The 14871-nt window shown below is 32.9% G+C and overlaps 2 protein-coding genes across 3 annotated transcripts; both read right to left on the bottom strand.

Annotated features, from left to right (window-relative positions):
* Window positions 1-4861: 4861 nt before the first annotated feature.
* On the bottom strand, window positions 4862-9032 carry LOC128189732 (uncharacterized). Of its 2 annotated transcripts, none has more exons than XM_052861469.1 (7): window positions 8916-9032; window positions 8748-8835; window positions 8553-8614; window positions 7858-7992; window positions 6633-6882; window positions 6369-6514; window positions 4862-5912 (listed from the first exon to the last, which is right to left on the bottom strand). In XM_052861469.1, exons 2-7 carry the CDS (start codon window positions 8819-8821, stop codon window positions 5083-5085), a joined length of 1497 nt encoding a protein of 498 aa, XP_052717429.1. In that variant the 5' UTR covers window positions 8822-8835; window positions 8916-9032; the 3' UTR covers window positions 4862-5082. The 2 variants fall into 2 exon arrangements, with proteins under 2 accessions (XP_052717429.1, XP_052717430.1); XM_052861470.1 differs by having other exon boundaries at window positions 4863-5912; window positions 6438-6514; window positions 8748-8822; window positions 8916-9021.
* Window positions 9033-12145: 3113 nt separating this feature from the next.
* LOC128190651 (uncharacterized) lies at window positions 12146-14406 on the bottom strand (the record flags this gene model as incomplete). The annotated part of the gene is made up of 3 exons (XM_052862770.1): window positions 12146-13185; window positions 13913-13995; window positions 14108-14406. Coding segments are annotated over 3 exons (1278 nt in total), but the record flags the coding sequence as incomplete, so codon positions are not given.
* Window positions 14407-14871: the final 465 nt, after the last annotated feature.

The raw sequence follows: 14871 nt of genomic DNA, 5'->3' as shown, positions 1-14871 counted from the left end.
AGATATTCCGGTAAATTATCCCATATTATATCAGCGTATTCTGAGGCTGGTCTAATAAAAAAGAAGTATATTTTTTGCAAGCAATTTCTATCTAATAAAAATTTAACTTTGCGGATTTGTCCCAATCTTGCATAAGCCTTGGATATCATTTCATCTATATGTTGGTTCCACGATAAGTTACTACTAAAAATTACACCAATGTGTTTGTGCGATTCAACTTCTTTGAGGTAGACATCATCAAATTTGAGCGAGGGATGAAAAGGCTTCTTAATTTTATTGGAGATGGTCATGCATTCAGTTTTGGAAGGGTTGAAGGAAACAAGCCATATTTTAGACCAGTCAATAATTTTTTCCAGATCGAAGTTAAGTAGAGCTGCAGAGCTAAACGGGTTTTCAACTGTTATTTAAATTGACGTATCATCAGCAAACAGTTTAATATTATAGTCGATATCGACCACTAGGTCGTTTATGTAGATAAGAAAGAGGAGTGGACCTAAAATACTTCCTTGGGGAACACCAGCTTGCATGTTTTTCAGGTCTGATTTGGTACCGTTAATAACGACACATTGTTTTCTATTATGAAGGTAACTATGAAACCATTTCAATAGTTTGCCACGTATTACCAAATTACTAAGTTTATATAGGAGACCTTTATGCCATACCTTGTCGAACGCTTTGCTTATATCAAAAACACTACCCTTATCTCTTTGCCTTGATCAATAGCTCGATAAAAATCACTAGATATACTAAGTAGTTGATTGACAGTAGAATAATTTCGGCGTAAGCCGGATTGAAATGGAGTTAATATGTTGTTTGAATAGAGAAAATTGTATAGGCAGTTAAAAATACATCTTTCCATACACTTCCCAAGGACACTAAGCAGGGATATTGGTCTATAGTTGCTCACTGTGTTGCTGAGCCTTTCTTGTATACGGGAGTTACATTTGCGATTTTCCATTGATTAGGAACAGTAGAACTTTGCAGAGAAAGATTGAATAGTTTTGTTAGAGGGTAAGCAAGTTCTGATGAAGCTTGTTTGAAGAGTATAGGATTTAAATTATCAGGACCAGTAGCTTTATTAGAATTTAGGATTTGCAAGTTGTCTTTTACATCTTGAACAGAAATAATAATATTCACCTTCTAAGTTCAACATCTATACATTCATTTTGGCCCTGCCCTAGAGTCAAAACCCATACTCCAGGGGACATGAAATTTAAAATTTTAATAGTGGACTTCCTAGTAAACATAATAATGAAGTCAGTTTTCATATAGGTGTGTGAGAATAAAGTAGAAGATTTTAAAACATTATATGCAGTATCACTACATGTATATTGCCATATTGCCCCCCCCCCCCCCCCAACCCATGTCCTGAACCCCTAACCCAGGGACCATTAATATCTCACAATTAGGTAGATGAATTAGTTAGTGGACATCATTACCATGTATACAGTTTTTTTGCTCGCATGTTTAAGAGTAAAGAAGAAGATCTTTTAAGATTTAAAACATTTTTACTACATGGCCATATTGGACCCACTCTAGAGCCTGAACCCCTGACACAGGGTCATGAATTTCACAATTTTGGTAGAGGGCTTCATTGACATCATAATCATGCATTTAGTTTTTTAAAAATATATGGGAGTAGAGAAGAAGATTTTCTAAGATTTATTACATTTTTACTATATGGCCATATTGGCCCCACCCTAGAGCCTGAACCCCTGATCCAGTGGTCATGAATTTCACAATTTTGGTAAGTGGCTTCATGGTCATCATTATCATACATTTAGTTTATCACAAATATATGTGGGAATAGAGAATATTTTTTAAGATTTAATACATTTTTACTATATGGCCATATTGGCCGGACCCTAGAGCCTGAACCCCAGATCCTGGGGTCACGAATTTCACAATTTTGGTAAAGGGCTTCATTGACATCATAATCATGCATTTAGTTTTTAGAAATATATATGGGAGTAGAGAAGAAGATTTTCTAAGATTTAATACATTTTTACTATATGGCCACATTGGCCCCACCCTAGAGCCTGAACCCCTGCTCCAGGGGCCATGAATTTCGCAATTTTGATAGAGGGCTTCATTGAAATCATATTCATGAATTTAGTTTATAAAAATATATATATATGGGAGAAGAGAAGAAGATTTTTCAAAATTTAATACATTTTTACTATATGGCCATATTGGGCCCACCCTAAAGCCGAATCCCTGACCCAGGCGCCATGAATTACACAATTTTGGTAGAGGAGTTAGTGGACATCATAATCATGCATTTAGTTTTAACAAATGTATATGGGAGTAGAGAAGAAGATTTTTAAAGATTTAATATATTTTTACTATATGTCCATATTGGCCACACCCTAGAACCTGAACCCCTGACTCAGGGGCCATGAATTTCACATACTGGTAGAGGGCTTCATTGACATCATAATCATGCATTTAGTTTTTAAAAAATATATATGGGAGTAGAGAAGACGTTTTTCTAAGATTTAATACATTTTTACTACATGACCATATTGGCCCCACCCTAGAGCCTGAACCCCTGACCCAGGCGCCATGAATTTTTACATATTGGTAGAGGGCTTCATGGACATCATAACCGTGCAACAAGTTTTTTCCTCACATGTGTGGGAGAAGAGAAGATTTTTGAAAATATGGCTTTTCTGTATATTTTGCCCTACTTCTGGTGCCCCGGGGGTGATAGAGCCACGAATTTCACATTAAGATTCCTCTTACCATAGAGATGCTTCACACCAAAAGTGGTAACAATTGGCCTTGTAGTTTTAAAGTTAAAAATGTAAAATTGTTAACGCACGACGCAAGACAAACTACGAAAACGGATAGCAATAGGTCACCTGAGTCTACTCAGGTGACCTAAAAATGAAGCCAAATGTAAGGTATAGGTCTAACTGTACACAACATGTACATGCATAATTCTATGCCAAAATTGTTCTATTATTATTTTTTCTGAAACTTTAATATTTTGTTCTTTGAAGTTAAAGATGTAAATATTTGAGAATAAGAGAAACCATTTTTGCCGACATCTCTTATAATGTTAACCCACCTTTTCAATCCCCTAACAACGGAGTGTAAAAGAAATCACGATACTGCAAATGTCTCACTGTGTAATGCTGTGTCTATATGAAAGGAGATGGACCTTTTGTTACTGAAACACACTCTAAAATTTATCAATTTTTTCTTTAAGGTAACTAACGGTTACTTACTTCTGATGTAACGATGTAAAAATCAGTAATGCTTCTGAATTTAGAACACTATCTATAAAAGTATCTATAAAAGAATGTATAATTCTCAAACGTAAATAACATTTTTTGCATTTTTTCGGAATGAGTTGAAATAGTGAAAATTTAATTAAAAATTAAATTTTGACCTTTGCCCTTTAGTAATGATCTTGATTGAAATTTGATATGAATGAAGTCTAAACATTGTAATTTTGATTATGATATCTTGTGTTTCTTTCAAAACTGAATGCCTGAAATTTGATAGGACGTAGACTTTGTCAAACTTTGTTTAAAATTAAACATGAATAGCTTATGCTTCCAACATTTTACTGATAGGAAAACAGTCCGATAATGCGTGTGGAATTTAGATCGTAAGCAAAATTGACCTAATGTTAGACATATCTACATGTATGGGACGTACTAGTAAAGACGCCGTCACTCATAATGATCGTTCATACCTATATGATGGAATAACCGAGTCATGGTTTAGCTTTCACTTAATTGTTACGTTCGGCTCCACTTTGATTTAAAAAATATTAATAATTCTTTTGTAATACATGTACAATGGATATATATAATTAGAACAGAAGCAATTAATGCCATTTTATTCTACGGCAAAGAAACAAAATCATATACTATGGACTAATTTTTTTGGATTTTCAGGTTGACAAGGCTTGCCACTCTTCTGATCTGGACAGAGAGCACGTGATCTTATTTTCGTTGAAAGACTTTGTAAATTGTACTCCATCTACCTGAATTCTAGAAAACGAAATCGTTCATCACATTTGTTCTGTTCTAGTATCATTCAGCTTAACGAGATCGAAGTGGATCTTTGTTCCGAATGTCAAACGCTCAGACTCTTAACATGCTCCAACAATTGAATGAGTTTCCTCTAAGTAATCTTGGAAAGTCGTGTCACAAACTCATAAAACCACTTTTATACAAAGGACCAATTAAACCGAGCTTGATCCTAACGTTAATAAGTGCCTATACTGTCTAAACTTCTAGACTTTAACTAGTTTATAATTCTAAGGCAACTTTCTTTTGCACGGACAAAGGCTATTTAGACGTTTCTAGAAGTAACTCTCATACAGTGCAAGTATAGCCCAATAGAACCGAAACACACGTACTAATGTACGAAACTATAACTTTCACAAGGAAAGTCACACAACCTCGCTGAAAAATGAGGTATTTAGACGACTACATGGTATGTACATTGTACCGTCCTACTTTGATAAAGATATTCACGAAGATGAAGACTAAGACACAGATTTATACATAGAGGTAAACTTCTTAATTATGGAATGTAAACACATTCATGAACATTATTTTTCGTAAGTAACGTTTATATTTTATCTGGGCATACACAGCAAAAAGCACAGAATTTCTACTATGTTTCAGAAACATTCCAATGTCACTTCCGTATAATTACTAAATTTAGTACCACATGGTACGTTATCAATGCTTACAGTAGTGTAAAGTAGCCTTTCCTGTTCACAGGATGAAATTACATGTACACTACTATCTCATGCTTAGCTAGATTGTAAGCATCTAGTTTACAAACTGACATTGAAGACCACACCAACGTGTATCATGATCTAGGAAAATTACAGTGTAACACGGAAGAATAAAGGATTCATTTTTATTTCTTTTGTTTGATATTTATTTTGTATTTATTGCATACCTATCATTTATCTTTTAAACTTTCAAAGAAATGTAACTTCTAACCAAACGTTTTCAAATAGAAAACAAGTCAATATTAATAATCTTTGATTCCTGCATCAGCACTCAGAGTGCAATGTTAATTTTCCCCGTACAATTATATGCCTTTTGATTAGAACTCGGGTATTTTTGCAATACTGTATGGTCTTGTGTTTGTCTGATCATGGTCCTCTCTTTTCCCAGGGATATCAATGTCTGATTGATTTACAGAATCTGCAACTACTTCACTTAAATCGTTGACTGACAAGTTTTTGGTTTCAGAATTAGTGTTGTTCGGTAAATCTACTGTTTTACTTAAATCGGTCTCTGACAGTCCCCCAGCCATGCTGTATGGTCTGTTGTCACTCTGGGGGCCAGTCTGCTTGTCAGTGTCTATAAAATGGTGCGTGGTCTTTTCTGAAAGCTGATCTATTTCGACTTCCATTTCAAATTCTAATTTCTGTAAGCTATATTCCGTTAATAGACGATAAGCTTTGTCTTCCCCTTTTTCCATCTCGGTAAAATCGTTCGACGTATGTTTTGAGAGCGTCAGATTCTGACATTTCAAACCATCCTTCGGTCGGACTTCCTTACCAAGTGATTGCTCGCTCAAAAGGGAAACATACTCCTCATCACTGTAGCGAGTCAAACTTAGATTCCTCTCAGACCCCATGTCTGAAGATTTCACTTTCAGTTTGACGTGATCGTATTCATTTTTATTTATAGACTTTTGGTAAGTGTTCTGTTTTTCTGACTTGCAATGATGTTTGTCGGAGTCACACTTATGCATTGTGTTATACGATGTGTTCATACATGCACCCCCTGCGTTGGCTCCCCCGATGAACTGGGAATATCTGATCTCAGAGTACGGACTGTCGTCTTCTTCCTGTCCACATACTGGTGCTGCATTAACATTAGAGAGTTCAATGTCACCGGAGCCCTGAACCACTTCTTGTTGACGATCTGTAGAAATATTGAAACAGCTAATGAATTTAGAAATGAGTATTTAAAGTCATAAACATGTATTTTGACTTTTCTTTTAATCATAGATTTGCTAATGGTTTTTCTCTGAAATTAATACGTGAAAAAAACAAATCCATTGTAAAAGTATAATGATACATGTGCTTTAGAGATTGAGCTTGAATCTTGTCAATGAAAAAAAACCCCACAATACGATGATTTCATTGATCTAATATACCATTATTTAAAAGAATACAAACTTAGGTATACTGATCTACTACCTTCATTAACAACATCTCCTAATTACAATTGTAAATGTACATTGCTTTGATGTGACAAAAAGCTTTACCCATGTCATCTAAGATGACTATCGTAAAGTATGCTTCTAAATTACGCAAATAAGTATTTCATCATGTATCTAAGGTTTTCATTTAACAGATGACATTCATGTAACATTACCTTCTAAAAAAATCTTTGTAGTTATGGAAATTGTTAAAAAAATCCAAAAACTATCTGAGTTAAACACACCTTCATTAACGCAAGGAAGAAACGCCTGTCTTATCCTTGAACCATTGGGAGAACTTTTGAACTTCCACTTCTTCTTCCTGAAGACAAACACAGAACACAACGCTTTCGTCAAGAGGAACACAAACAATAAATATATCTATATTTAAACTATTCGTAAAAACAAAACAACCCCAAAGAGTTTACGTCTAGACTTACCGCGAGTAGATAAAGAGAACACAACCAATAATACAGAGAGAGGACAATGAGCCAAGCACAGAAAACCCTAGGGTTGACAGGGGAGTGGCGTGATCATCGTGAGCATCCTCGTAGTGAAAGTGTAGATTCTTTTTAATCGGTTTAATGCTTGGATGAGAAGACCCTCCACCAATACTAGTTGCAGTGGCGATTGTCAATGGGTTGTGATATGAAGCTGTATCTGTAGCTGACGTAGTGACAGACGGGGGACCTTGGAGTTAATGAGCATAACATTTATGAAGCCGTCAGTTTCAAACTGTATAAAGCATAAACTGTTTGAAGTACATGTAGAATAAATGAATCCGTTCAATGTTTACAAGTACTTTTTCCTATACAATATGACTCTTTCATTTGACTTGTTTATCGATAAATAAATGTTTTAATAGCTTAAAATGGTTTTTAAAATCTGAATAAAATTACTCTATTATGATATAAAGCATAATGCAATGAAGTTTATGTGAAATAGGCAAAACAATATGCAACTTTGGATAATTATAAAAAATTGATTTTCAAAAATATTTAATTCAATTTGAATATGAACAAAAGCTTTAGGGGGATTCAGACTTATTATCTTCGGTTCACAAGTCCAATACTTTAACCACCCTGAGCTTTAATGATATTCAACCATATCGATTGATACAAACTTTTTAACAAAACATTTAATTCGCCATTTTGGGACGTAGTGTCTTAAAAGATATGTCTTGAAATAGTGAGATACCTTAAAATAATTGGAACAAAGATTACCCTACCAAACAAAACGAACACGAGGAATGATAGCCGTTCGTCAAAACTGGTATTCTAAATACTTTTTAGAGATTGCGTGTATTACAGAAACTTTAGATAATTAGACGAAAAATAGAGATATAGTACTTAGTTTTTCTGAACTTTAAAAAGTGTATTATCAATGTACTAGTATCTCTCAACAGCTAGTCATTGTAATTGTTGTCGGGACAGATTTATTCATACAAGGTTTATCTTATTGATATAAATATATATTTAATTCTTTACTATTTGCTAGTAATATTGATTATGGTTTGCTATTAAATCATTTGACTAAACCAAAACCCTTAGAAGATATGTCATTGAGCAGTACCATCGAGTGCACAAATGAACTTTAGACACAACTTATATAAAATTTCATGGACGTAAAAAAATCAAGCGATACAAAAACTTTAAAAAATTGTACCGATTGTCGTTATACAGCCAGTCACACGATGACACTCCGAGGCGAAACACTCGCAGGGAGATTTACACAGACGTCCATAAAATCCAGAGGGACATAATGATTTACAATTCCAGCCAATGCTTCCTTTGGGACACTCTGTGAGAAATATAAAAAACAAATTAACATGATGCACAATTTAAAAGCTTTAAAAGATTGATGCTTAATTTAAAAAAAAAATACTAGAATGTGAGCAAATTACCACAACATCTCATAATAGTGATTAGCGACTAAATAACTTGCAAGTCATTGTATTGCTGTAATGTGATGTAGAGGTACACAACATATTGGTCTTACTTGTATCATAATAGAAAAGGGAATATTTGTTAGACTTTACTTTACAGCATTACAGAAAACAAAATAACTAGTTAAGTTCAGGAATAGTCATACTGTACTATCTTAATGTAATACAAAAGTGAAAACAATTATATAGCAAACAAAGGTAATTGACAACGTTTTTGTGATAATTAAAATTTGAAAAGTTTGAACTTTTATGATTATGAATTATATCTCTGCAGAATATCATTCACCTTTTTTTATCAATATAAACTAAGGGTTTGACGTTAAAATGCATGTGCAACTCGTATTACATATGGTTACTTTCGATTTTAGTGATCTGATCATATTTATGAGCTATTAAAACATCATTACTAACTTACCTATACAGGTGTTATTATCTTCATTCAACTGCTGGTTGTAGCAGCACGGATATGGATGTGATCTTCATAATAAAATGATAAGGAGGTAATCCGTTTGCAAAATATTAACGTAAATTTTGAAAATATTTGCTATTTTGAAAAAAAAACTTTTAGTAATTATGAATTTGTAAACTTCATTGCTAGCTGATGACTTACTTTTTGCACTCCATTTGCTCTTCAGACCCACATATGATGAAAAGTGAAGTGACGCAGTACAAAATGTTTCTCATTCTAAAAACAATAGCTTTGGTTTTTTTTAACATTGAAATGTTGCTTTTCAAAAATATAAACATGATTTAAAAACACATTTTGTAAATTAAATACCTTGTAAATACAGGGCAGGTATATGTCAGTATTTCCTTTGTTGATATACTGGACTCCATGAATAAAACTGAAGCATAACAAACACTATGCTGATCAGGAAGGAAATGAAAGCTCTCAGGACAGGGAAAATAGTTTTATTCTTGATACAGCAATTTTATCGTTTTTGTTTAATTTTTGACCTCTCAAGATATTATCAAGTAGTTATCTCATAAACGAATCAAATTCAATCGAATTTCAACTAAAAATATTGTAACTGTGGTACGTGTGATATAATTTATCCTTTTAAATCACGCCTATATGCAATTTTCAATTAAGGAGATAGTTTTGGCCTTATTTACATTGTATATGCATTGTTCGCATTGTTCATTATATGTATTTAGATTTTCAGATGATGCTTTATAAAAAAGCCTCTCGTTTTTATAAACATCAAGTGCTATTTTTTATTCTCTAAAACGCCTCTCAACGAAAGCAACAGTAGTTTCTACTAATAAATATTGTTTTGTTGTTTAACAGCTCAATCAATACACATTTTTCCAAAACAATTTGATTTATTGATATTAGACGTACATACAATCTAATCACTAGACTAAGTGATGATAATGTCAAAATTTCCAATCTTTAAAAGAATCACTTGCCTAAATGAAGGCAAATCACAGAGCTATCCTTCCAACGTAATGTCTATGCTGGAAAGACTAAATCATGGTCTAGCTTGTTCCCATCTCCTCTGACTGATATATAGATAAGTCTCTTGTTATCATACACGGAACATGACATCGGATCACTTAATGGCTACACAGATCAATGGCAATGGCACCGTTCTTTATGGCACAATCATAGAAAACACGTTGGAATATTTGCATTTCTACTTTTCTTTCCCACTGTAAGCCAATACGGAGGAGCTGCAATTATTTCTCTATAATCGCAATTGCTCTGTCTTTATACTATTACGTCATAAAGGTGTAACGTTACATATACTTTTCCATGACGTTATAGATTTAAACCACTATACGATACATCTTGTGTTTTCCTCCAACTCCATTAAAATTGACGTATTTACATGTAATATTAAAATATATTTTTGATAACATTTTAAAGGAATTACTGTTATAACATATCATTGATTCTGTTAACAAATCTATGTGAATTAAAAAGATACATTACAGTCTGAATGTTTACTTTTGATGTAAATAGCTAAATGTCAAGGTCTAGGCTAACACATGGTATTTGCGAGTGGTAAAATGCAAATATAAGTAATAAACAACGATTATTTAGTGAACATGGCGTTATGAATAGCAACTGCTCTGCTGGCATATTTTCCATGATGCGCTAGCGCGCATCATGGAATATGCCAACAGAGCAATTGCTATTCATAACGCCATGTTCACTAAATAACGTTGTTTATTTCTTAATAAACTTAGAATTAAGACGTTAAAAAGAGTATTTTATAAAGAAAATCTTCCTTCTGCTAAACTTTCTAGATTAGATAATTGCAAACAATTTTATGAACACTTTAACAATCTTTGCAAAGACTCCTCCTTTCTTTGACAAACTTTGTGAAAAAGAGCATGACTACTTGAATATAAAAATAATGTTTAATCACATTTTTTTCTACACCTAGTACCAGCTGAAAAAAACCAACTAGATTTTTTTATTCCGGATATAAGATTTTCAGATTTTAACCCCATCGATGGATTGATCTCACTCTAAACCAGGTTGGAAACTCCGGTTACAAAAAATCCCCACTTATTCGGAAGACCGGTCAAATGGAGTTTGATTCAGACTTTTTCTTCATTAACGCACATTTTCTAATGTCTCGACTTAATACCTAGTTAGTTATCCTACGCAAGTTTTTTGCACGGACCAAGACTATTGATTATACAGAGGCTTCATTTCAAAAAATCATTTTTTAAACAGTGCAGAATTTTATTCTACAGTGAAAAATCATATTTTAAAAAGATTTCAATTAATTTTGGAAAACTTGAACTACTCATGTAATTTCCTGGTGTAACAGATCTATTTATTGAGTATTCTTAATTGAACAGAATGGGGAAAAAACGCCCCACTAATATCAAAATTTTATCTTTAAAATAATCAAATAACACGGTTCTTATATAAAATTTGTCTGATTTTTTATCCTCAGACGGATTTTAAAACTTTTGATATAATTCAGAATCTATTATTTTGCATGAAAATAAAAGAAAATTGTAGAAGAATACCCAAGTGTCTTGCAGGTTACATTATGGTTGATTAGCTAAAATATAGTTAAATAAGCACGTGCCTAAAATGATGGGGTTGCATGTGTAAAACAATTGAATGGCTAAACCTATGTCCTTCAGGCGTAACAATTATGATTATGGAATCATCATTGTTCGTGAGGGACCAATGTTCATAGATTTCGTGGGTAAACATTGTTTACGTTCCCACGAACAAGGAAATATTCGCCTTACGACGAACATTGACCCCACGAATTAAAAAGATTCCACATATACTGTTTTTTTCAGGGACCATCTAAAAATACTAGTATATTTATCATATGAATAAGAAAGAAATTTGTCAGCACAGACCAAAAGATACTACTATAACGCTTTTACCTCAAATTTTAATATGTGATGATTAGTAAAATCCTTTTTTGTCTTATATGTAAAAAATAATAAATTTTATCGTTTTTTTTTTTATTAAGAGTCATCTCAACATATCAAAATGCACTTAATTTCGTTACATCTAGAGTTATTACAAGTGTAAACTGGCAAAACAGATTGATTTAAAAGATTAGAGAAATATTCCTAGGGTAAGCACCCTTCGGCCTGTACACTCTGAAAGCTGTTATACAGCTTTTTATTTTTTTTCTTCAATTTTATTTCTTATTACGTACTCATTTAAATTCTCCATTTTATCATGACGTCATCATGACGTCATCAATGCACAATATCGAAATTTTCGAAAGAAGTAATTTGAACATTTTTATCTGTATTTTGCTTATTTTATTCAATTTAATAAATAGTTTCCGCCAAAAATTCCGAAAAGGTATGGACATTAAAAGGTGCATGACCTTTCTTGCAATTTTGTAGCTTTGTTAATTAGTAGCCATCTAATTTACGAACATATATTAAAGACAGCAGGCACTTAACACACGAATTTTTTCAGCAAAATTAAAACATTGAAGGAATAAGGAAATAACTTGTCTTATTTTTTGTTTTAATTGTATTTATTAAAAACCTCTTACACAGAAATCTTTATTTATTCAAAACAAACGTTTTCAAATTGAACAGTCTTTAAAAAACTCAACCATTTTATCATTTTGTGTTAATATAATCATCATTTACAGTCTATTGATGAGTTTTGCTCCCGGTAAAAGGTATGCATTTTGATTTAAACTATGGTATTTTTGCAAAACTGTAAGGTCTTGTGCTCGACTGACCATTGTTTCCCACTCTACTTATGTCTTCTCTTTTCCCAGGGATATCGATGTTCATTGAGTAAACAGAATTCTCTAATGCTTCACTTAAATCGTTATTTGACAAGTTTAAATTTTCAGAAAAATTAAGTTTTGATTGATTTGGCTGTGCTTCTGTTTCACTGTTTCTGTGATCTGTTTTATTAAAATCGTTTTCTGGCAAACCCGTTTCACTTAAATTGTTTTTTGACAACCCCTCAGCCAAACTATATGGTCTGTCGTCACTCTGTGGGTCAAGCTGTCTATCAGCGGCTACATAATTGTGTTTGGTGTTTTCTGAGATATCGTTGTCAACTTCTTGTTTGGATTCTAGTTGTAATCTGTTTCCTGTTAATTGACCCTGGGGTTTGCTTTCCTTTTCACCAATTTTGTTGCAATCTGTTATCTTGGTTTTGGGAAGAGTCACATTGTGACATTTTGAACCATCCATTGGTCGGACTTCTTTTCTAAGTGATGGCTTGTTCATGAGGGAAACGTATTCCTCATCATTGGAATGTGGTAAACTGAGATTCCTATCATACCCCATGTCTGAAAATTTCACTTTCAGGTTTACGTGATCGTATTCATTTTTAATCATAGACTTTTGGTAAATGTTCTGTTTTTCTGACTTGTCATGATGTTTGTCTGAGTCACACTTCTGCATGGCACATAACGATGTGTTCATACATGCTCCGACTGTGTTGGCTCCCCCGATGAACTGGGAATATCTGATCTCAGAGTACGGACTGTCGTCTTCTTCCTGTCCACATACCTGTGTTCTGTTAACATTAGAGAGTTCAATGTCTTCGGACTCCTGGATCAGTTCTTGTTGACGATCTACAAAAATATAGATACAACTAGCAGATTCAGAGAAATGAAATTCAGAATCATTAAGATATATTTTGCATGATTATTTTCGAATATAGTTTTAATGACTATTTATTTCTGTACAAGTAATAAGAAAATGAAACGTATTCATGGTAACATTGAATTGATATATATTTGAGTTTTAGTTTTAACGGAAATCTTAGATATTCCTTTGTCTGTGCAAAAACGTATCTGAGTAGAATACTTCTTTAGTATGATGATCAGAAACTTATATCCATACTGATATACTACGATGCTAAATGTATTGTTGTGACGAAAGAGATAATCTGTTTGATCTAAAATATTGATCGTGATAATGCCAACACAAATATGGAACATCAATGTTAATATTTCCAGATTGATTTCACAACAATTTGTAGAAATACAATTGTTTGTATTTTATATGATATGACGTCATTAGGTATTTTAAGGTCACGATGTGCATTCTATTTGACAGTTCACTGAGACTTTATCGTAACGTTACAGGCGTACTTTATCTAAACAATGATAAAACATTTAGCTCCGGGACACCTTAATATTGCTGCCTATAGAAAGCAAAATCTGCATTTTTTTAATAATAATTATAGTTAAAATTCTAAAGGCTATTTTAATTTAAGAACTGGAACGTTTAAACCTGTAAAAAAACTGTTGAGTTTGGAAATTGTTTAAAGAATGAAATTATTTGGTTTAAACCCACCTTGATTAAAGCAAGAAAGAAAAACCCGTCTTATCCCTGAAAAGCGTTGAGTTTGAGTACCTATGAACGTCAACTTCTTTTTCCTAAGATACACACAAAATACAACAGTTTTGTCAAGAGAATTACAAGTTATGCGACATATTTATCCTTAAACTACTGTTGAAGATGTGTGTAACATCAACAGTGTAAACTTACTGCGAGGGTATAAAGAGAATACACCCAATGATACAAAGGGAGGACAATGAACCAAGCAGAATAAACCATATTGATGGCACTGGAGAGGTATGATCGTCCTCGGTGTGAATGTGACGATCCACTCCACTGTGCTTGGTGTCTTGATAGGTAGACACTTCACCAGTTACATTGGCGATTGTTGATAGTTGAAGTAACTCGGTTTGGGTTGTTACACGTTTTATCGATATTGTGCCAGAATTGGTGTCTAAAAGTAAATATGATTTATGTACATTAGATAGAAGTACAAAATGAAACAAATAAATTCAAACAATCAAAGGGACATTGTCAGAATTTTATTTGGAAAATAACAAGTATTACAATACTTGACTATGAAATGCTAAAATCCTTTTTTGTCTTATATGTAAAAAATAATAAATTTTATCGTTTTTTTTTTTATTAAGAGTCATCTCAACATATCAAAATGCACTTAATTTCGTTACATCTAGAGTTATTACAAGTGTAAACTGGCAAAACAGATTGATTTAAAAGATTAGAGAAATATTCCTAGGGTAAGCACCCTTCGGCCTGTACACTCTGAAAGCTGTTATACAGCTTTTTATTTTTTTTCTTCAATTTTATTTCTTATTACGTACTCATTTAAATTCTCCATTTTATCATGACGTCATCATGACGTCATCAATGCACAATATCGAAATTTTCGAAAGAAGTAATTTGAACATTTTTATCTGTATTTTGCTTATTTTATTCAATTTAATAAATAGTTT

The sequence above is a fragment of the Crassostrea angulata genome, chromosome 6, assembly GCF_025612915.1.
Source record: "Crassostrea angulata isolate pt1a10 chromosome 6, ASM2561291v2, whole genome shotgun sequence".
Taxonomy (NCBI): domain Eukaryota; kingdom Metazoa; phylum Mollusca; class Bivalvia; order Ostreida; family Ostreidae; genus Magallana; species Magallana angulata.
The sequence above is the reverse complement of the archived record's forward strand: the minus strand, read 5'-3'. Positions and strand labels throughout refer to the sequence as shown.

Coding starts and splice junctions, on each gene's coding strand:
- LOC128189732 (XM_052861469.1), bottom strand. CDS start 8,821: ATGAGAAACATTTTGTACTGCGTCACTTCACTTTTCATCATATGTGGG. Junction 8,615..8,747: donor GAGCAAATGGAGTGCAAAAA/GTAAGTCATCAG, acceptor TTTATTATGAAG/ATCACATCCATATCCGTGCT. Junction 6,883..7,857: donor TGGCTGTATAACGACAATCG/GTACAATTTTTT, acceptor ATTAACTCCAAG/GTCCCCCGTCTGTCACTACG.